The sequence below is a fragment of the Triturus cristatus genome, chromosome 3_2 (assembly GCF_964204655.1).
Source record: "Triturus cristatus chromosome 3_2, aTriCri1.1, whole genome shotgun sequence".
In the NCBI taxonomy this organism is placed as follows: domain Eukaryota; kingdom Metazoa; phylum Chordata; class Amphibia; order Caudata; family Salamandridae; genus Triturus; species Triturus cristatus.
The window spans coordinates 77,966,182-77,990,047 of NC_140584.1; the positions used below are offsets into that span (position 1 = coordinate 77,966,182).

General features: G+C 43.0%; 1 protein-coding gene across 1 annotated transcript in view; it reads left to right on the forward strand.

The window, feature by feature from the left end:
- The window catches only part of LOC146856835 (uncharacterized), a 499,318-nt gene that overhangs the window by 3,318 nt on the left and 472,134 nt on the right, over positions 1 to 23,866 (forward strand). Inside the window, exon 2 of the mRNA XM_085647270.1 lies at positions 13,883 to 13,989. Coding sequence (XP_085503396.1) covers positions 13,883 to 13,989 — 107 coding nt within the window. The remainder of the gene's footprint in view (positions 1 to 13,882; positions 13,990 to 23,866) is intronic.

Here is a 23,866-nt window from a genome sequence, read left to right on the forward strand (position 1 = left end):
GGGATCAGGTTTAATGTACCCCCAAATTGCGGCCCCATACCTAGCTTGGTAGTTTGGTTTGCCCTGTTCCCATCATGCACTGGGACAGGTACAGACTAATTTGCATGTATCCAGGTTCTGAGCTGGGATGGTGCAGTGAGCTAAAAAACGGTGATGGATTAAAACCATGATCTCTTGACTTGGTAAGAGTATTCTGCATCATTCAGAAACTCTGTCCATCACCACCCCCTTTTTTCCCAAATCGATTTTATCCACACTCAGTGTGGGAGGGTATGCTCAGACGTGAGTCCCTTGCTCATTGCACCATCAGGATTAAGGCAAGCCGGGCCGACGAAGGCTGTGATGCCAGAAACCGGTCCCCGGAAGCTTGTTTCCTTCCCAGTATAAGAATTGGCTTGGTAGTTTGGTTTGCCCTGTTCCCATCATGCACTGGGACAGGTACAGACTAATTTGCATGTAGCCAGGTTCTGAGCTGGGATGGTGCAGTGAGCTAAAAAACGGTGATGGATTAAAACCATGATCTCTTGACTTGGTAAGAGTATTCTGCATCATTCAGAAACTCTGTCCATCACCACCCCCTTTTTTCCCAAATCGATTTTATCCACACTCAGTGTGGGAGGGTATGCTCAGACGTGAGTCCCTTGCTCATTGCACCATCAGGATTCAGGCAAGCTGGGCCGACGAAGGCTGTGATACCAGAAACCGGTCCCCGGAAGCTTGTTTCCTTCCCAGTATAAGAATTGGCTTGGTAGTTTGGTTTGCCCTGTTCCCATCATGCACTGGGACAGGTACAGACTAATTTGCATGTAGCCAGGTTCTGAGCTGGGATGGTGCAGTGAGCTAAAAAACGGTGATGGATTAAAACCATGATCTCTTGACTTGGTAAGAGTATTCTGCATCATTCAGAAACTCTGTCCATCACCACCCCCTTTTTTCCCAAATCGATTTTATCCACACTCAGTGTGGGAGGGTATGCTCAGACGTGAGTCCCTTGCTCATTGCACCATCAGGATTCAGGCAAGCCGGGCCGACGAAGGCTGTGATGCCAGAAACCGGTCCCCGGAAGCTTGTTTCCTTCCCAGTATAAGAATTGGCTTGGTAGTTTGGTTTGCCCTGTTCCCATCATGCACTGGGACAGGTACAGACTAATTTGCATGTAGCCAGGTTCTGAGCTGGGATGGTGCAGTGAGCTAAAAAACGGTGATGGATTAAAACCATGATCTCTTGACTTGGTAAGAGTATTCTGCATCATTCAGAAACTCTGTCCATCACCACCCCCTTTTTTCCCAAATCGATTTTATCCACACTCAGTGTGGGAGGGTATGCTCAGACGTGAGTCCCTTGCTCATTGCACCATCAGGATTCAGGCAAGCCGGGCCGACGAAGGCTGTGATGCCAGAAACCGGTCCCCGGAAGCTTGTTTCCTTCCCAGTATAAGAATTGGCTTGGTAGTTTGGTTTGACCTGTTCCCATCATGCACTGGGACAGGTACAGACTAATTTGCATGTAGCCAGGTTCTGAGCTGGGATGGTGCAGTGAGCTAAAAAACGGTGATGGATTAAAACCATCTCTTGACTTGGTAAGAGTATTCTGCATCATTCAGAAACTCTGTCCATCACCACCCCCTTTTTTCCCAAATCGATTTTATCCACACTCAGTGTGGGAGGGTATGCTCAGACGTGAGTCCCTTGCTCATTGCACCATCAGGATTCAGGCAAGCCGGGCCGACGAAGGCTGTGATGCCAGAAACCGGTCCCCGGAAGCTTGTTTCCTTCCCAGTATAAGAATTGGCTTGGTAGTTTGGTTTGCCCTGTTCCCATCATGCACTGGGACAGGTACAGACTAATTTGCATGTAGCCAGGTTCTGAGCTGGGAAGGTGCAGTGAGCTAAAAAACGGTGATGGATTAAAACCATGATCTCTTGACTTGGTAAGAGTATTCTGCATCATTCAGAAACTCTGTCCATCACCACCCCCTTTTTTCCCAAAGCAATTTTTATAATGTCAGAAATATATCCTGTCCCCAATTCAAGATGGACAGAATGTGTCGCAGTGGATTGGGGGAGACCAAGAAGAGCACGTAAAAATTTATTCTCTTCTGTTTGAATGGGATCAGGTTTAATGTACCCCCAAATTGCGGCCCCATACCTAGCTATTGAAACCGTTTTAGCTTGGTATAAATTTAGAATTGCCTCACAGGGTTTCCCTCCCAACCTTTTCGCGAACCCCAATATTGCAGCCGAGGAGCTACGCACCGCATTCACCTTGATAGATAATTGAGGAGCCCAGGTACCTTTTTCGTCAAAGACGACTCCTAGGTAGGTGAACACTTTCACTCTAGTGATAACTTCTCCATTGCAATAAAATGTTTTGGGGAGGTTCTTTCCCTTACCCAGAGCCATAATGTGGGATTTACCATTGTTAACCACAAGGTCCAAAGATTTCATAAAATCCCCAAAAGAATTCAATAATCTTTGTAGCCCGAGCGGAGTCCGGGCCAATAAAACTGTGTCATCCGCATAAAGAAGTACGGGTATAGGAGTACCTTCTACCCATGGAATGTCAAGAGATGCAGATAGCAATTTATCTTCAAGGGAATTTATGTACAATGTGAATAACATAGGGGCAAGAATACAACCCTGGCGTACCCCTCTACCAGATTTAAAACTAGCAGTACATTTCCCCTCCTGGGTCATCCTTATTGAGGCTTTCACATCTTTATGTAGTTCTGCCAGAAAGTACACAAGGGGCCTATCCAGACCCAAATCCAGGAGCATAGACCAAAGCTTAGACCTGTTAACCAGGTCAAAAGCCGTGGACAGGTCCATGAAACCTAGAAAAATCGAGCCCCCTGAAGCTTTTGTGTACTTTGCAACAATTAGGTGTAAATTAAGACATTGATCCTCTGTTCCCCTCCCTGATCTAAAACCATACTGGGCGTTGGAGATTACTCCTTTCTCTGTGGCCCAGTTTGATATCCTAGCCAAAATAACCTTTCCTAGGATTTTAAACGAAGAGTCCAACAGGGATATGGGCCTATAGCATCTAGGGTCTCCCCTTTGGCCCTTTTTAAACACAGGGATTATAATCGATTGGGACCACGACTTCGGGGGAGCTGTTACGGCCGCAGAGTTAAAAACATTTAGCAATATTTTAGCCCAGTACTTAGAGTCAGCCTTATACATATCAGAAGGCACCCCGTCTGGGCCTGGCGCCTTGCGCCCGGCCGTACCCTCAATGGCTTTCTCCACCTCTTCAGTAGTAAAGCTAATAAGAGGAAGGGGAGGACTGAAAATTGGTACCACAAAGGATTCCAGCTCAAGGTTACTCCCATAGATTTTTTCAAAGTGACCTAACCAATCCTCCTCTGGGATATTCAATTCTAGCACAGAGTTCTGGGAGCCAGATAGCAAAGGGGAATTAATAATTTCCCAAAATTTAGAGCTATCTTTCAAAATTGCTTTATCCATTAGGGCTACCCATGCTTCTTGTTTAATTTCCCTTTTACGTGCCTGAATTGCTTGCGAATACTCTTTCCTTAAGAGGATAACTAGCCCTTTATTTCTAGGTTTGTCATTAAGGGCTTTTTGAAGTCGATTATGAGCTGCAGAGCAATTATAATTAAACCAACCACAGGCAGGGTTGCTTTTTTTAACACTGCCTTTCGTAGTGAGTTCATTAGCCACTTGAGAACAAATAGCTTCGAAAGCAGTAATTACATCCCTGCCATAAGATGGCGGATCAGCACATATGCTTAAATGTGGGCCAACCTTTAAGGTAATTGACTTAAAAAAATCTTCAGGGATTACCTTACTCCATTTTAATCTCCTCCCCTGATCTTTAGCTTTCACAGTAACTAAGGCAGGACTCAGAGCTGATTTATCCATAAGGGGGAAAACATTAGCTAATATCATTACCACCGGGTTATGATCGCTAAAACAGGAACGTAGAGCATTATAAAAAATCACATACCTTAAAAGCCCTGCAGATAAAAATATGTAATCTATAATAGATTCACAGTCCCTAGCATCATACGTGGGGACACGGAAATTCTTGTCCGGGAACCCCACTTCATACAGATCATTATTACTCAAAAGGGACTCCAAGGCTTCCCCTTTGGAACTATGTTCAAAATGTTGAGGGGTTGTGAATTGTGGGCCATCCTTATCTCTATAATGGCAATTTAGATTACATAAATGCACATTAAAATCACCCATCAGGATATAATAACAAAAAGTGGATTGATTGACTTTATAGAATTCTAGAAATTTTGACAGCCAGTGAATATGCTCATTAGGGGACTCTTCGTGCTGTGAATTATAACAATTAATTAATAAAAGCTTGGTGTTATTTGCCAGACTTACTTCCAGAATAAGGCAAATATAGGAAGTACATACAACCTTCTTAAGTCTTCCTATAATATTTACTGAGATCAAAAACATGAGACCACCCCTATCTCTTCCTGCTATAGATTTCTGGGCCGGAACAAAATAGGAAGTAAAACCATCAATCCAGAAATCACAGTCCTTATCCCAAGTCTCTTGGAGGGCTATAATGTCATATTGTTTAAGAATATTTAGCCAACCACTATCATTCTTTTTAGTCCGTAAGCCTGCAATGTTCCAACTTAGCAATTTTACCATTTCCCCTGTGTCAGATTCAATGCTATCAAAATTAATTTGTGAGTTTCCATGTTTCATTATTGGTTCTACAATATCTTGATAACCCAGAACAGCCGGGCTGGCACTTCCCTGAATCTCAGGGACCTCTCGTCAATCACAGGCCTCCAGGCCCGAAAGTGCCCCATATCTATTATGGGTGGTGATATTAGGACCATACCCACAATGATTATCAACATTAGACACTTGAGGGGCTACAGGCATCTGGTGCTCCCTGGGAGTAAATGGGCTGAGTCTCACCCGACTCGGAGAACTAATTAGGTGCGTATAAAAATAGCCCAACGGGCGCACACTAACACTGTTAGCATTACTGATTTGTCAGCAGTGTGCTTCCTCTCACCAAGTACCAATTTAAAGACTCTATATTGTTTAACACTGTGAGACATACTTACATGGATCTCCAGATAAGCTGTAGAACCTGGTTATCATGGTGTGCATTTGTAGTTTTTAAATAAGTATTTAGTTGTTTTTTGGATTTAAGAATGCACAATGAAGTCAGCAAGGCCTCTGTGAGTAATTATACTTTGCACACCAATAGCCTTCTGGGTGATTCATATTTGTTCTGGGTTCCAATCAGCTTTTATAGGCATTTGTTAACATCTTTGAGATTTAGTACTTCACGGTGGCTTTTCCGACATGATATAAAATTATATCATGTGATTTTACCTCTAGGCCCCTGTGATGATCAATCTACTTAATACACTTTGCACTTGTTGTTCTTTTGTAAATATTATGTTTCGATTAGACATCGCTTCCTGCTGCTTAGTCTGAAAGATGCAAATTGGGAGGAGCAAGATAGCGGATTGACGCTGCCACGAAGCACAGCCTTGCGGAGAGGCTCCCCAACGCCCGCTTATCCGGTGAATTCTGACTTAAGGAAACTGCTTAGAGGAGGAGAAGATAAGGCAAATGTGAGATTATTAAAAATTAATTACCATCAGAGAGACTCGGACACATCTAAGAGAGCTCGTGAATTCGGGTGCTTGCGGTGGTTGATGCCGTACACTTGCTTTTTATGTCTCGGCTTGCACGTTGGAAAGCTGGCTGTGGATCGGCAGTCGGCTGGTCAAGACTGTTCCTAATCCCTGCCTCAGCCTTTGTGAAGATAGATATGGCGCCACCGAAAACGGCCCTGAGAAGTACATGGGCTGCTCAAGTCCTCGCTAATACCGCAGGAGCTTTGGAGGCTGAAACGGACAATACGGAGGAGGGCTCCATGGTACAGAAAACGACTACCTCTAAGAACTCCTCTAAAGTAGGTAAGCTACTCCTGCGATTGTTGCGATCTGGGAAAGCAGCAAACCTCTTTTCTACCGGCGAGCCTAATGAGCTTACAGATGGCAACAAAATAGCAGACGCTTTGTTGGAGGCGATTTCGCTATTCTATAATGTTGCTTGTGAAGCCTCCAGTAATAGTTTAAAGGACCACAAGCTTGAGAGGAAGAATTCTCTAGGTCGATTGGAGAAGGAGGGGGATTTAAACTCAGAGAGTGCTGAGACTCATTATTTGGCAATAGGCTCATTTGTTTGTGATCTCCAGGAGAATGCTAATAACGGAGGAGAGAGGGAAAATCGCAGACAAAACGAGAATCCTATAGAACTTGTGCAAGAACATTCGGCGCTCGTGGACTCAGCAAGACTTCTACTAGAAGTTGATAGGGAGGATATGGCTAGCATCTCACTTGATGGAAGCTTAGAGGGCGATGGAAATGTGCTGCCAGCTACTCTGATATTAAACGGTGATGGGGGTAGCGAGGAACTACCTTTATTACAAGATGATGGCCAGAGATTAGACAATTCCAAATCACTGGAAAAAGAGAGCGATGTGCCGGCAGTTTCAAAGGGTACAACAGAGAAGGCTGGAACTGTGCCTAAATCACCTAACGTATCTTATGGCAAAAAGTCAAAGGAAAAGGCCAAAATAACGCGATCTGAGAAGAAAATACTTTATGGATACGATAATCTGCGACAAAATATGGTGGCTCAATGAGCCAAAGTTATCTCTGAAGATAGTCCTCTCCATAAATGGGTTCAGGCTAAAGGGGGGATCAATACTATGATAACACGATTATCAGGTACTGGCCCTACAGATGGCTGCCCTACGGATAACAGCCTTGGAGAGTGTAGTTTGGAAAGTAGAGGTGCAGTGGGAGGCAATCCTGAGTTAGAGCTTGTTCTAGCTCCAAGACAACCCCTGACATCAATTTCAGCTCCTATCAATGTGGAGGCACAGACAAATGAGAAACTTCAAGACTCCACGGAGCCATCCCTCCTCCTGATCCTTCAGGCATTAAAAGATCAAAGACTCGAAGCTCAGGAACATTATGCACGGGCTAGAGTGGATAATCATAGCATACAACAGTCATTACAAGAGATGACAACCAAAATAGGGTCACTTACGAAGGATAGTTTGGAGCTACAGCAGAGTGTCACTGATACTGAAGAGTCTTTCACCTTAACAGTCAACTTGGTACAGAAGCACGACGCTCAGATCCTAGCAATGCAAGTTAAGCTAGAGGACTTAAAGAATCGCCAGCGATGGCATAATTTAAGGCTATTTGGGGTCCCGGAGGGGGAGCAGGGCTCAGACCCAAGGGCATTCGTGGTTCAGCGGTTCCAGAAGGCCTTTCATAATCTGGCAGATTGGGACTGGGACTCTCGGTTACAAAGAGTTCATAGACTTCCGTTGGTTCAGCATAAGCAAGGAGCTCGATACCCTCGACCACTCTTGATTTTTGGGGGAAATTTCCTGCTTAGACAGGCTATGTCTCTGAAAGCTCGCCCTAGCGCTTCTGTTACAGCGAACTCTATTACTTTCTTTGTTCGATATTATCTCTGCAAGATAACAATGGACAGACGCTGGAAGTAACGCCATATAATAGATCCATTAAAGGCTGCAGGAGCACAAGTATTTTTACAGGAGCCTGCACGGCTAAAGGTCTTGAAGGGTGGACATTCATATTTCTTTTCAGACGAGCTAGAGACTAAGCAAGCGATCTGCAAGTGGCAAGCGGAGGCAGCAAATAAGACTTAAAAAAAAAGACTACATATCGCTCTCAGATGTTTAAAGTTGCAAGGGGGTTGGGAGTTAGACTTAATCTCTCTTTTTGCTATGGTACCTTTACTGTTGGTTCTTTTCTCTATGGTTTTTCTTTCTTTCTTTTCCTTTTTTCCACTTATTTATATGGGATAGGGTGCGGGGGGCCACTAGTGGCACTGTCTCCGAGGAGCTGCCCAAACAAGCGGCAGCAGGTAAAAGGTGAGGCTTTCTCCTTCATGGAACAGGGTGGTGGGAGAGAACCCTAGAGGTTCTAGGAGAGGTGGGGGGTTGTTATGTGGTAAACACGAGGTGCGAAAAAATGACATCAAGAGGACGTTAAGTAGACAGCTTGACTTAGGCAGATGCGTAAGAATAAAGAAGGGTATTTGGTCTAGAAGCAATTTAGCCGATAAGAATGATTATTACTATGGATTGGGTTAAATGTTTAGCATGGAATGTCGCAGGATTGAATAGTGCAAATAAGCGACAATTAGTGTATGAGGAGCTGAAAATGTACCGCCCACATATCTAGTGGACACATCTTGCATATAAAGATTGGAATCTTTTTAAACATCTGGGAATAATAGTATGCACTACACAAAACATTTCTATATGGGGTACTGCTATACTAAAGGATAAGAGGTTTTCATGTACAATAGGCAAGACACTGACAGACCAGAGGGGTCGATGGGCACTTGCACAGTTAGAAATTAGAGGCAAGAAGTATGTGTTTTGCTCAGTTTATAGCTCTAATATAGACAATCCTACTGTTTTTGATTAGCTAAATATGGAAATGCTAGATTGGGAGAGGGAGTGGCTGGTGATGGGGGATTTTAATTGTGTTATGGACTATAGTATCGACTCAACAAAACAGGGGGCTACTCCTAGAATGCAAAGGGCGCGCGCTGCGAAATCGGAAAGGGCGCGGCTGCAGTCAATAAGAGATGCATGGAGGCAGCTGTATCCAGAGGTCCCTGGTTATACGTTTTACTCTGCTCCTCGTAGGCTTTACTCAAGAATTGACATGGCATGGTTTTCGGATAATGTAATGTTAGTTTCAGACATGGAAATGTGCCCTCCGGTTACATCTGATCATAACCCTATTATACTATCTTTTCAGGCCACAGCTGAATGTAAAACAGTAGGATCCTTTTCTTTTCCTAGATATTTACTTACATATAGTGAATATCTGGCTAATATTGCTAAACAGCTTGAGGTATTCTTTAGTGAGAATATTGGGACAGCATCCTTGCTTACTGTTTGGGATACTATGAAAGCATTTGTTAGAGGCATTACTCAGCAATTTATATGGCAGCAGAACAAGGAGCGGAAAAAAGACCGAGATGCTTATTCAATCAGTATATAATCTTGAAAAGCAACAGTTAAGGCAGTCATCCGGGATACTAGGGATCAAAATCAGTTGCTTCTCTCTCTGATAGATGCAAAAATAGCAGTGAAGAAGTCTTTTAGGGGGAAAATAGCAGTCAGGTATAACAAATATTGGCTATCGCAATATGAATATGGTGAGAAAATCGGGAAGGTCCTGGCTTTTTGAGTAGCAGACGAAAGGGCCAAAACAAAGATTAATGTCATAAAAGGAACAAATGGAATTTTGTATACTCATCCCCAAGCCGTACTAGAACAGTTTTCCATGTATTATCAGAAACTGTATTCACATACTTTTATACCTGATAAGGGAGACATGGTACAATATCTTCAGGATAGTAATCTCCCAGCTGTGAGTGAGGAAAATGCAGCTCTATTAGATAGTAATATCTCGACAGAAGAAATAAGTAAAGCAATATCTGCTCTCCCTTATGGGAAAGCTGCTGGGGAGCATTCTATACCTATAGAATGCTATAAAGTTTAAAAATGTCTTGCTTATGCCATTTATGATGGTTATACAACATATCGGTTCAAGTGGGAATATACTAGAATCATGGAATATGACACAGATAGTTTTTTAATAAAAAAAAAAAAAAACACCCACTGAGTGTGGCTCATATCGGCTGATTTCACTTATAAATGCGGATGCCAAGATTTTTGCAAAAATCTTGGCAAATCGTTTGGCTCCAGTAATATCTGGATTAGTGTCTGATTACTAACATGGATTTTTTACAGGCAGAGATACTACTGCTCATGTTCATATGGCAGTAGGGGATTTTGATATGGCCGAGAAGCTGTCAATAGACCTCGACATGATTCTTTTAGATGCCGAAAAAGCCTTTGACAGGGTGGGGTGGGACTTCCTATGGGCTACATTGGCAGCTTTTGGCTTTAAAGGACAGTTTATGCACTGGGTCCAAGCTTTATATAATAAACCCCAAGCAAAACTATCATACTTAGGACTATATTCACCACCATTCAGAATTTTATGTGGTACTAGGCAGGGCTGCCCTCTCTCCCCTCTGCTATTTGCTCTTTACATTGAGCCATTCATCTGTGCATTACAATCCAATTTACAAATAAATCCACTATCATCAGAGACAATCAAGCTAAAGATAATTGCATAAGCGGATGATATTGCGGTTTTTACAACTAATCCTGCCAGGGCGTTAACATCTGTTGAGGAGAAAGCGATTAAGTTTGGTGCTCTGTCCGGATATAAATTGAATGTAAATAAAACGCAAGTGCTTATTAATTTTAAACCTGAATGTTCAATTATGGGCACTTGCCCGGTAGCTACTTATTTGGGGGTCACGATCTCAGCTAAGATTGATCCAATTTTGCTTTAAATTATGAATTAATATTAATGGAGACTGCTACACAGCTACAAAATTGGCATAAACTCCCAATAGGAATCTTAGGGAGATGCAATTTAATTAAAATGAAAATACTACCCAAATTCTTATATTTATTTCAATCAATTTCCTTGAGGGTTCCTAATTTATTTTTTAAGAAACTTGAAGGTATATTTAGTAGTTTCATTTGGGGACACAAAAAAGCCAGACGGGCGATAAGAGTTGCTTAAACTCCCTTACAATCAAGGAGGACTTGATTTCCCTGACTCTAAAATTTATTTTTGGGCGGCGTTCTCTGGGTGATTTTGTAGTCTCTTAAGTCTTAATCAGAAAGACTATATCGCTTGATCTTGGGAAATGATAGCCATATGTTCTTATATCGGACTAATGATCCAAACTATTTTAAGAGAGTCAGGTTGAAGACTATTCGAGATAGCATACATATATGGTGCGCAATGGCTGCTAGATATAATCTGTCACTATACTATGATAAACTTCCACTATGGGGTAATCCTATGTTTCCTGAGGTGTTTCATGATAATGTAGGTAAACAATGGGTTAAATACAGGATCCTGTGTCTTGAGGACCTATCTGATAAAAATGGGCCAGCGACAGTTGAGAGTTTACAACTCCATTTTAAACTACCTGGTCATTTTTATTTTATGTATTTGCAGATCAGGGATTATTTAGTAAAACATCTGGCTCTGACTTTAACAATTGACTCTGATATCTGGGACTGTTTGCATGGGGGTAAAATCAAATCTCTGATTAGTGAAATGTGTAAACACCTTAATAATTATAGACAGGACAATAGCGAACGGTTAGCGGCACGCTGGAGCCAAACTCTGGGGGCGGTGGTAACACCAATTGTTATTAAACATGCTTTTGGAACTATTGCTGTTGCCGTCCACTCGGTCAGTTTGAGACTACAACAATTATGCACTATATGTATGCTGTATTATACGCCATATAAAGTATCTAAATGGACTCAAGGGAGCTTGGGATATTGATATTATTGAAGCAGCCCCCATGTCAAATACAATAGGAATGTGCTTTGCATGAGGAAATCCAGTGACCATTCCAAAATGAAAGATTTTATATTGTGAACCCTCAGACAAATGCAAAAAGGAAGGTCTATTATATTGGAAGTTCTCTGACACATACTACAGGAAGGGTTTATAACTGTGAATTCTGTGATCAACATCATTTGAAGGGACTTTACATTGTTTAATTCTTGGAGACCATCGATCACAGATCTTTAGTTCAAGAGGACCTGGGGGGTCTGTTTTTTTATTTTGGATATTTGTAAATTTATCTTTACTATTTAGTTTGCGAATTAAAGTATTTTTAGGCATGACCAGAGAGCACTTTATCTGTTTTACAGAGCTAGTACAGTCACCAAAAAGGAATTTAAGAAGCAGTATTGAGAGAGAGGCACTTTTTCGTATATATGTTGTTGTTCTTCCTTTCAGGCATTTGATTGGGCAGCAGTTGTGTTATCACACCTATGAAGTAGTGACATTTCTCATATCTAATAGAGATATTTTTGATGTAGACCAAGTACTAAATACAATAGAAAATGTATTTACATGGTGTAACCTGTGAAAAATACAGGTAGAAGGGGTTTTAATATTGTGATCTCTCTTATGAATACAATATGAAGCAGTTTTTTAGGTCTCGCCTGGGCAGTGCTTGCGCTGTCTCTCCGAGACATGCTGTATTCAGAACATGGGCTTTTAAGCTCCGCCAATCTTCCACTCTTGTTTTTAATTGGCTTCTTTGACTGTCTTTTGGACTTGCTTCTTTTTCTTTGGGTAATTTCTTTAGTAGTCCCTGCTTTTCTACTGTTGTAACTTCCCACGAGGACTGCTTCGGTACACATGACCTTACTCTGTACTTTTTATTTTCAGTTTCACAGCTGGCGTTGCAGGTACTACAGGACTTCCTGGACTCATCAAATGCGTCCGAGGGCGCATGTTCCGTGTACTTCCCACTCATGCATTGGCTTTCGAGCTAACAAACACAGCTTTTGCGTCTCATCGGACGCGTTCCGAGGGTGCCTTTTCTGTGCACTTCCCCCTTCTGCTTGTTTTCTTTTGCTCCTGCATGGTTTGTTCACCGGTCTCTAAACTTTCACTCCCATGACCTTTGGGTCTCGGGAGCGAGCAGCATCGCGCCGGGTGCCAGCTGCATTCCTGGATCATGTTACTCATTAACCCAGCGCGGTCGTTTTCACTTTTGCGACCACGCTTGTTAAGCCTGCCTAACAGGCAGAGCACAACTCGTGTAAATATGAAGGGAATGTGCTATAAAGGACAAAACTTCTAGTTCCAGTCGCACTCCCAATGCTTAATTTGTAACCTTACAACTGCCGGGGCTTTTACTGGGCAGCAGCTTCAGACAACATACTTCTTTTTTTACCTTGCCTAACAGGTAGCCCACAACTTGTGTTAATGGGAAGTGCGTGTGCTTTCAAGGACAAAACTTCTAACTGTACGAGCTCCATTCTCAAATTCTGCTCAGTAGGGTGTGATTTTGGGCAAAGCATTTAATTTCCATACACAGTAAAAATACAGGTGTCCTGGACTGCAGATAAAGTATTTCTGTTGATTATTATGTGCTGCTGTTGAGCACCAGAAACCACCAGCTCATATTTAGCACTGCACTTTCCCTATGTTTAAAACACCACTCCATAATATAAAACAGAGCAACCTACATTCAACATTGGTTTCACTATTAAAACACAGCGCAGAACCAGTGTAAATATGAAGAGAATGTTACTGTAAGGGACAAAACTTCCAGCTCCAGTTGCACTCCCAAGGCTTAATTTGTAACCTTGTAACTGCCGGGGCTTTTATTAGGCAGCAGCTTCAGACAACATACTTCTTTTTTTAGCCTGCCTAAACGGCAGCACACAACCCGTGTAAATATGAAGGGAATGTGCTTTAGGACAAAACACATCTGGCTCCAGTCGCACTATTAATGCTTAATTTGTAACCTTGCAACTGCCGGGGCTTTTATAAGGCAACAGCTTCAGACAACATACTTCTTTTTTTAGCCTGTCTAACAGGCATCCCACAACTTGTGTTAATGGGAAGTGATTGTGCTTTCAAGGGCCAAATTTCTAACTGTAGTAGCTCGGAAACTAGGTTCCATTCTCAAATGTTGCTCAATAGGGTGTGATTTTGGACAAAACATTTACACGCAGTAAAAATACAGGTGTCCTGGACTGCAGATAAAGTATTTCTGTTGAAGTTCCCAAATGCGAGACCTATTGGCTATGCCAATGCTGGTTTTACCTTGGAAGGACCTTGTTGGAATGTAAGTGCAGTTTGTACAAACCCAGAAAAGTTCATCATGTGCAACATCATGTAAACCATTCCTCCTAAATGTCATATAATGACTGCCTACTTTTTCCCCCAGAATGACTCTACAGGACTCTATTCGTATTTAGAAGGGGTTCCTAAAGCACTGTTACCTGGAGTTGGAAGGAAGAAAATCTTAGATTTTTGGTGGAAAGTTGTGAACAAGTAAGTGATTATTCCATTGCAAATTGGCAAATTTAGTATCATGACTGCTTTTTGCTTGCCTGTCCGAATTAGTGTATTGCTTACAATTTGTTTCTATGAAAATAGTAGCTTTACTCCACAGTACTCATATTTCTGTTTTGGGTGTTAGAAGACCATCAGTTCTACTTGCATTAACCTGTATTTTTCTCTGCCTAATTGCATTCTCTTTTCTCTCTTGATCTTGATTGAAATTCCATGCTCTTCAATGCTGACAGTTTGGCTTCTGATATCTTTTTTTGCTTGGCCTCAGGAACCGTTTTGTAGTTATTCAATTGTCTGACCTGCTCTCTAGAGAGAATATCGATAATCTGAATGCAAGACGTTAAAACTCTTATAAATGTTTCCAGTTATAACGTCCCTTAAGAAGCAAAGAAAACCTTAAGAGCAGACAAACGAAGATTCATCAATGGTCTTGCCATTGATGTCCAGGAATCAGCAAGCCATGGAAACTTAAAAGAACTTTACGACATAACAAGGAAACTCTCTGACAGATATAGCAAGCCAGAAAGACCTGTTAAAGACAAAGCTGGGAAGACAATCATGGGTAACAAAGGCCAAAAATGAAGATGAGTGGCGCACTTTGAAGAACTGCTGAAACAGCCCATGCCTTCAGGCATACAGCCAGCTGGCGAGGACTTGCCAGTTGACTACTGCAGACCAACCAAGGACGAAAACATCTGAGAAATGGAAAACAGCAGGACCGTACAACATTTCTGCAGAGGCACTGAAGGCAGACATTGAAACATCAGTAGACAGACTCTACCCCAGTGGTCTTCAAACCTTTTAATGCCGCACCCCCATGAAATTTATTTTTTATTGCCCCCTCCCGCCAAATGTTTCACAATTATTCTATTAAATTGGCAATGTTTAAATATGCCTAGCCTTTTAAACAATGCAGTTAAGTTCTGTTACAGTTTGAAAAATACCATCAAATACATGATGCCGTACATACTGTTATATGATCAGGCAGGCCTTACTAATGTGTGAAATAATCCACAGTGTGAATATTGGAGGTGGGGGTGGAGGTTTTGAGTATTTGGAGTCCCTTCCCCTTTTAAACCTACTCCCAGCTAGGATATATATGACAAAAGATGTTGGTAATGGCCCATTACAGAGCAGTTTACTGCTGCTCATTTTGTTGTCAGCTTAAAGAAAAGCCCTGTTATCAGCATAATGTTTCTTTTGACCGGAGCCTGGTGCCCCTGGGATCATTTGAGGCCCCCTAGTGTGGGCCCGCCCCCTAGTTTGAAGACACCCAGCTCTACCCTATGTTTGGAAGGATCTGGGAAGAGAAAAAGGTGCCACCAGACTTAAAGGAGGGATATCTGATCAAGATACCCAAGACAGGTGACCTCCTGAGTATTGTGCAAACTGCAGAGTGATAACTCTTGTATCTATCCCAGGCAAAGTGCTCAACAGAGTTGTCCTGAACAGAATGAAATAACAAGTGAGCACTCAGTTACGAGACTAGCAAGCTGGTGTCCACAAAGATAGATCTTTACAGACCAGATTGCAACACTGCACATCATCATTGAGCAGTCCCTGGAATGGAACTCACCCCACCCATGTCTACTTCATTGACTATCAGAAGGCATCGAAATAGCCTGGGACGAGAGACCCTTTGGAAACTCCTCCGCCACTATGGTGTGCCAAGTACACTCGTAAGAACCATCTGGAACACATACGAGGGAATGACCTGCAAGATAGTCCATGGAGGACAACCTGCAGAAGCCAACAACCTGCAGAAGCCAGCGAATTGAGGCCTGAAGTCGGCCAGGGTTGTTTGCTCTCACATTTTCTCTCCCTGTTGGACATAGCCTGAATCATAAAGACATCCACAGCAAGGAAAAGAAATGGGATCCAGTGGACACCTGGGGTTCCACTCAATGACCTGGACTTTGCAGACGACCAGACCCTACTCTCCAATACCCATCTGCAGATGCAAGAGAAAACTGACAAAGTGACAGCCACATGAGCACAACTTGTTCATCACATACACAGGGAAAAAACCAAGATCCCTTATGCTAACACATCCATCACAACTGCAGTCACTCCTGCAGGCGATGCTCTGGAAGAGGTTGATGGCAACAAACAGGGGCAGCCGTGTGTACCAAACCTGGGGTCAATAAACAGTATGAAAGAACCAATGGTTCAGGGCATAATTAAAACAAGGAAAAACAATTATAACCCATTACAACCCAATAAATGGCATGACAATTTTTTCAAAAGAAAAAATAACACAGTACCCACAATCATTTATCAGAAGAGGGGTTTGTTAATAAATGAAGACAAAATACGCAAAAAATAATAAACAAGAATAAACTGGTGCTCAAAAGGTTACACAAACATATACAATTAAGAAAATACAAACGTAGGTGTAAACAAAAGAACAACGGAGAAGAGAAGGATAATGAAAATAGGTTTGTCAAACGACAAACACAAAACACAACATATGCTTTCTCTTGATTTTGCCAAAGAAAGGTGCCAACGGTGTTTCAACCTTTTTGCTTATCAGGTTATCATCAGGACAAAATCAAACGTAGAGAGCAACCATCAATTTTCAATCTGTAAGTAAAGACAAATTCTTAAATACGGGGGTACAGAAGGTAAAAGATTTTTTGATTATACCCCATAAATGGAATCATGACACAAAAATCCCTCGAAAAAAAGTTAAACAATCACCCAGTGTGAGTTTATTTTATGGAGCTGAAATTCAAAAAGTTAAATTAGAGATAATAGCTCAAGCATATAGTCACCAAAGTTGTGTATACCATGTTTAACCTAAACTATAACATAGACCACTATTTTAAGAATGAAAAGAGAAACTACATGAAAAGGCAGCCAAATCACCTCATAAAGCAATTATATTTACCAAGACCCATCACCTATCAGGAAACGAATTACTGAGGGCCTCACAAATAAGCTGCAACACAGCTGCCTGAAATAAAAATGCATACATGTACAAACTAGATTGTGACTACTCTAATGCTTTTAAAAAATTCCAAAGTTAATCAAGCCACTTACAATTGATAAGAGACAAATCCAACAAAGTGTGGCATGAGGAGGTCCAAATGGAGAATATATCAAAGCAACCTCCCAACAAAAAGTCCCTTTTGATCCTATCAAAACCGAAACAAGGATATGAAGCAAATTAATAATAGGGAATGAAAACAGATTTCCATCTAAAATAGCACTGCTCTCTACCGGAGATAGAGAAAAGACTACACCAACCAAACTATCGAAAAACAGATAATTAGCTAGCTCATCTTAGGTGCTTCCACAGAGCCATTAATTCGTCATAAGTAGTTTCAGTAAAATATGCTCTGTTCCCACTGTGGTCAATTCTTTGTCCTTGGGTCAGCCTACTAGGTTCCTGCTAGACTGTTTTCTTGAACAATCAGGCTGTCCAATGACCTCTCCATGCATATGGGGAAGAGCAACTCGGCAACTCCATACTCATTGGCTTTTTTTTTATAATATGACAGGGCACATGACAAGTCATGTACTTCTGTGTACACTATCGGAAAGAATTGGTTATAATCTTAAACACCACATTGCCGCCATTTACAATTGATAGATTGCTCTTGACTATACACCCAGGGTAACCATTCCCTATCTATGCGTCCAACTGTGTGGTACCATCACTGGGTCCATATGCGTCCAACTGTGTGGTACCATCACTGGGTCCATGCAGGGGCTCCCCGGATAAACATTCCATTTTCCTCAGACCTGTTCCCAATTTCTGGGACAACACCTACCCTCATACACCATCTTCTCCGCTACTTTACACCAATTGAGGTCTTTCATCTAATCTTGTGGCGTTGGCATGTTGGGTGTTTCCCACAGTTTTGCGATATTGTGCTTAGCGATTACCAGTCCCAATACTTCACTAAAAATGCGGATGATTGCTTCCCAATACTGTTTTTTTAAATGGACAGTCCCATAGTATGTTTTATTATGTGCCTTCTTGGCCGCACCGTCTTCTACAACTAGGGTCCGACCCTCTACCCATTGTAGCCAGGGTTTGACAGGAAAAGTAAGTTCTTTGTAGTATTTTAAGTTGCATAATTTAAATCTAGTCAATATGGCCACTTCCCTTGGGGAGGCCAATGCTTCCTGCCAATCCTCGTCGTCCAAGACCTTCTGGTTCATATAGTCTGTCAGGATCTTGTCTTCCAGTGGGTAAACTCAGGGAATCCTGTTCCCTTGGTGATGGCATCTTGGAGTGCATGTCTGATTTGGAGGCAACGGAACGTCTCTGCGACTGATAATTTGTACTCTCACTGTTGTGCTGTGAAGGGTATGACTTCCCCAAGTGACCGGAGGTTGCCCACACTGAAAATACCTATAAGGTCCCATTTGTTGAAGCTGGGGATTCCCCTTAAGGTGCTTAGGCTTTTGGCATCCCACAGTGTGGTGGCCTGTGTTATCTTGTTGTTCCATCCTATGTTTTTTATGAACTGTGTGCCAAAGCTGGCCAGTGTTTTTTGTTTGGCCTGTGAGCTGGAGATGTCTAGAAGGAGTGTAAAGTGCCTAGGTGAAACCTCCTGTCCCCAGGACGTATCTGTCCATTCTATACTCTGGTTTTTGTAGGGGTCGGTGGAGACAATGGTTAATTACCATTAGCTGTGCGGCCAGTAATATTTCTGTATGTCCGGCAATGCTACACCTCCGTCGAACCACCCTCACACGAGTTTCTGATATGCTTTCCCACACAGAGTAATGTCCTCTGTTCCCTTAAAGTACTTGGAGGGGCCTAAAAATGGTGTATAATGCAATATTTATAGAAATCGGGGAGAGCCATGATCTTGATGAGGGCTGCTCACTCTAGTAAGGAGAGTGGCAGAGTCCTCGAGTGGCGCACCCCACCTTTCAACTGCTGCAATGGGGACAGGAGATTACAATGGTAAAAGCGATTGGGTCAGTGGTGATGAAGACGCCGAAGTAACGGAAGCCATCCATCTACACCTCTGCCTCACACTCTTTGGGTAGTGAAGGGAGCGCTCCACGCTATACATATATAATGTACTTTTACCAGTTAATGGTGTAACCAGAGTATTTTCAAAGTTGATAAATATGTTCAATATTCTGTTTATCAAAGTTTTGGGAGAAGCTACGTAAGGAAGGATGCCAGCGGGGGTGGTGGTACTAGAGTCCAGCTAAAACCAGGAACATTATTAAATGTTAACCCTCAGAATGTTGATCTGTTACCAGGAGGAATTATCATCGAGAGGGAAAAAGTGCCGAGTGAATATTTCTTTTCCGTCTGATGGTGCGGAGTGGTCTGAGGAGGATGAACGCAGCTCCTATTTGGGCTCTGGATCTGACCCTGAGCATGACCTCCCTGCAACCACAGTGCAGCCCCCTGGAGCAAAGAGTCAGTCTTTAAAATTAGGCCACTCTCACAGAGAATTAAGTGGGGATCACTCTCCCGACTTAGCCCTGCAGGGAGGCCCCGCGGATGTTACTCATCGCTCACTTTTGGAGACTATACACCAGGAGATATTGGCTGACAGAGAAGAGACCCGACAGGATAATCGTAAGGCGCAGGCCGCTATGAGGAAGTTGCAGGGAGTGGTAAGGAAGCTCTCTAAAGCTTGCACGAATACGGAGGACAGAGTATCTAATCTGGAAGAGAGGGTGGTATCCACAGAGGCAGAGGTTGCTGTAGCCAGTAGTAAAGTCAGTGCCCAATGCTCCCAGGTTGTGGACCTACAGTGGAAAATGGAGGAGATGGAGAACAGGCTCCGCCGGAATAACCTGAGGGTTTTGGGGATCCCGGAGGGGGTCGAAGGTTCCAACATAAGGGCATTTGTCATCAAGCTTTTTGAGCAAGCATTTCCAGAACTCTCTAGCTGGAATTGGTCCGTCGAAGTACAACGAGTCCACCGTATCCCCTTTATGATCCATAGCAATGCTAAAGAAGGGGATAAACCCAGAGCAGTATTGATATTCTTGGGCAACTTCATACTGTGACAGTCCATCGCTGTAAAGGCCAGACCAGATGCTAGGAGGAGCGGCAATGGGTTTTCTTTCTTAGTTCGCCCAGACTTTTGTCATACGACGGTAGAGCGAAGATGGCGACTGAGGGAAATGATTAAGTCATTTCAGGAGAAGAGGATGCCAGCTAAAAGTCATCAATGAAGGGAGGACTTTATTTTTCACATCTGAAATCAAAGCGAAGGAGTATTTGGACTCTCTGGGCAAATAGTCTGACTCTTCTTGGGAATGGTCAGACATGAGTTGGGAGATGGGTGCGGGGGGGTTTTAGCAGTTTTTTTGATTCAAGTAATATCTAAAATGGGCTAAGGGGCTTTAAAAGAGGATCATATATTTCGGTACTATGGCGCTTGTCCTCATTGCGTTTGCTGCAGCTCCATTATATGCACAGATTAGATCTGAGCGCTTCACTAAGGAGGGTTTGGGTGAGGGCCGGCGAGCCGGGTGGGGTTTGCAGTGGCGAGGAGGGTGGCAGGGGTAGTAGGAGGGGTGGCAGGGGTTCGGGGGTTAAGTGGGGGAAAAACTGGGGAAAAAATTGCAGTATGTATTATTATTATTTTTTTTTTTAGTCAGCTTATGGCCTTAGAGATGCCGAAGCAGTCTAAACCACAGGTGCATTACGATGTTCAAATAGTCTGTCAAGATGGCAAGCATTAGGGTATGCTCTGTTAATATAGGTGGGTTAAACGATTGGCGGAAACGTCTAAGATTGGCTCATTTTGTTAAAAATAATAGGATTGATATTTTATGTCTTCAGGAGACCCACCTTCCCTGGTCTAAAAGGAACCTTATGGCCCTCAGTGGTTTTGAGTTGGCGGCTTGCTCCACTCAATCGTCAACAAATAGGGGAGTCGCGATCTTAATAAAAACATTCTTGGGAGGGGTCAAGAGGACAAAGTTGGACAGTCACGGTAGATGGGTTTTAGCGGAATTGGAAAGGGGCCTGACACTCTGTGTAGTGTATGGGTCAAATGAAGATGATCCTGCGATCTTCGACTCCCTAGAACTAGAGCTCGCTTGCTGGCCAACTCCTATAATATTGTGTGGTGATCTAAATATATCTGCAGAGTGGGGCGATACTGCTCTGTATCAGGGTCGGAAACCAGTAAAAGCCCTTATTAATTCCCATGGGTTAAAGGATGTGTGGGGGGGAAAAAGAACCATCAAAGCCTGGCTATACATTTTATTCTAACCCCTACCAGACGTTTACAAAGCTGGATTATTTTTTTATATCCTCAACTGAAATAAATAGAGTAGCAATAATTAAATTCCCGAAATTATTGTCGGTTCATTACCCTTTGATATTGTCTTAGGAAATATCTGGATTCGATAGGGTCAGGACTAGATGGACATTCTAAAGACGATTATTGACAGATAGAAGATTTACGGAACATATTTTGAAATAGGTAGCTGAATTTTTTGCGGCTAATAGATATAGTACTTCCAGAAATGGCGTTTGGGAGGCATTTAAAGCCGCTCTAAGGGGCGAATCTATAAGCTTTGGGGCCAGGATAAGAAAGGAGGACAGGAGGGAGGTAGAAAGGTTAGTGGGGAATTTGTCGGATGCTGAAGACCAGCATATGAAGGATATAATTAATGGAGGGGATAGTAGTGAGAGTCAGAGAGAGATGCTGAAAATTAGAGCAGAACTACAGAAGTTGATCACCCAGAAGGCTACGGGAGACTATCCAATATCCAGGGCCAATCGCTATGAAACGGGAGAACAGGCAGGTAGAGTGTTAGCTTTGCAAATAAGACAGGGGAAAGCAAGGAATATCATTTCCTTGATCGAAGAAAATGGGGAGGAATTTACGCAGGCTAACGAGATAATACAGGCTTTTAAGAACTTCTACCAACGCCTGTATGATGAGGAAACCCGGCATGGTTATCAGGGGGAGGAGGTGGTGGATAATGGTCCTCGACTTAACGCCCTCGAGAAGGATGAACTGGAGAGGGATATTAGTGGGAGTGAGATAATGGAGGCTTTGCGAGAGCTTGCCTCGGGCAAGGCCGCAGGCCCGGATGGGATCCCTTTGGAGGTCTACAAATGTATTGAATTAGAGATCATTCCATTATTAATGGATCTATTTAACGGCATATTGTGTACAGGAGTGGTCCCAGATTCTTGGCGGGAAACTAACATTGTAGTCTTCCATAAGAAGAGTAAACCCCGGGAGAAATTGGGCTCCTACCGCCCAATTTCGCTAATTAACGCGGATACTAAGATTTATTCTAAGATCTGGGCGAATAGGATGGGCAGGATCATTGCTGGTCTCGTCTCCCCCTGGCACATGGGTTCATACCGAAGCGCAGTACTACGGATCATATTAGAAGAGCAATAGCGCTGTTTGATGCCCAGGTTGCCGGGGAAGGGGAGATGGCCATGATCCTGCTCGACGCAGAAAAGGCCTTTGACCGGGTGGTCTGGGATTTTTTATGGGGAGTGCTGGCGGGGAGAGGATTTGGGGAGAAAGCCATCAGAGCTCTTAAAGCTATGTATGTAGATCCTGTAGCGAGGGTGGTGGTCATGGGTGAGATCTCGGAGAAGATAGTCATAAAGAGAGGCACACGACAAGGGTGTCCCTGCTCCCCGATTCTTTTCGCTCTGTATATCGACCCACTTATACAGAAGATACTAGGGTCTTCCAGGATCAGTCCGGTGGTTTGTAATGGTCATATCAGTAAAATGTTGGCCTATGCTGATGACCTGGCAATCATCACAACCAACCCTCAGCAGGCGCTTACGGCCCTGGTCGAAATAGCAGAGGATTTCGGTAGGCGTTCCGGTTATCTCTTAAACGAGTCCAAAACGCAAATAATCTGCACTGGAAGTATAGTCAAAAACGATATGAGATATGTGCATTCGGCGATCTATTTAGGGATTAAGATCAATGCCCTAGTGGAGAAAATAGTAGCGGAGAATTATCCCCCTCTCATGAAATCTATCGAAGCAGAGCTAAAGAGAATAGACGTGTTACATCTTTCTTTGATTGGGCGGGTAAATGTTTTAAAAATGACAATGATTCCAAAGATTTTATATTTGTTCCGAGCCATACCCCTCTTATTAGAGGAAAAATTGATTAAAAATCTGGACTCTATTTTTATAAGATTCATCTGGCGGTATGGCAATGTCAGGCGCTCTACACACCTTATGTCACTCCCTAGGGAAAGGGGAGGGCTGGCCCTACCAAACCTAAGATTATATCATTGGTCCTGTCTTCTGTCCCAAATGGGTACTCTGTTCCAGTGTGAGGTAAATAGTGGTGTCACTAATCCAGTCGCTCAGGTCCCACCATCTATCTTTGAGTTATTAATAGGGAGAAAGGCCATTGGACTGCTGTTGTGCGAAGTCGATCGTAGGTACTATTAGAGGCCCCGCCTGAAGATCTTGGAAGGGGCATGGGGGTTTGGAGGTCCACGTCAAGACTATGTAAAATTCCAAAGGTAACCCAATATCTCCATCTGTGTAATTCCAGCCTGCTCCCTTATGTGGGTGCTGATAGGAACTTGCAGGTTTGGAGGGATCTTGGCATCAAGACTCTTGGGGATATCTGGGGAGGACTTGAACCACTTGGGTTTGACGCCCTCCAACAGAGGTTTGATATCCCGGTCAATCAATGGTTTTTGTATGGTCAAGTAGCATGGTCATTAAAGGCATTGAGACCAAAGCCTTCATTATCGGAGGGTGCACCCGTGATCGAAATGTTAATTAAGGGGTGTAAGAAGATCAGATTGGTCTATAAGCTTCAAATGGCAGGACTTCAAGATGATATGGAAAAAACGGAGTCCTCTCTGGCTATTAAATTGGGAGACCCTGATGTTGATCTCGACTTGGCCC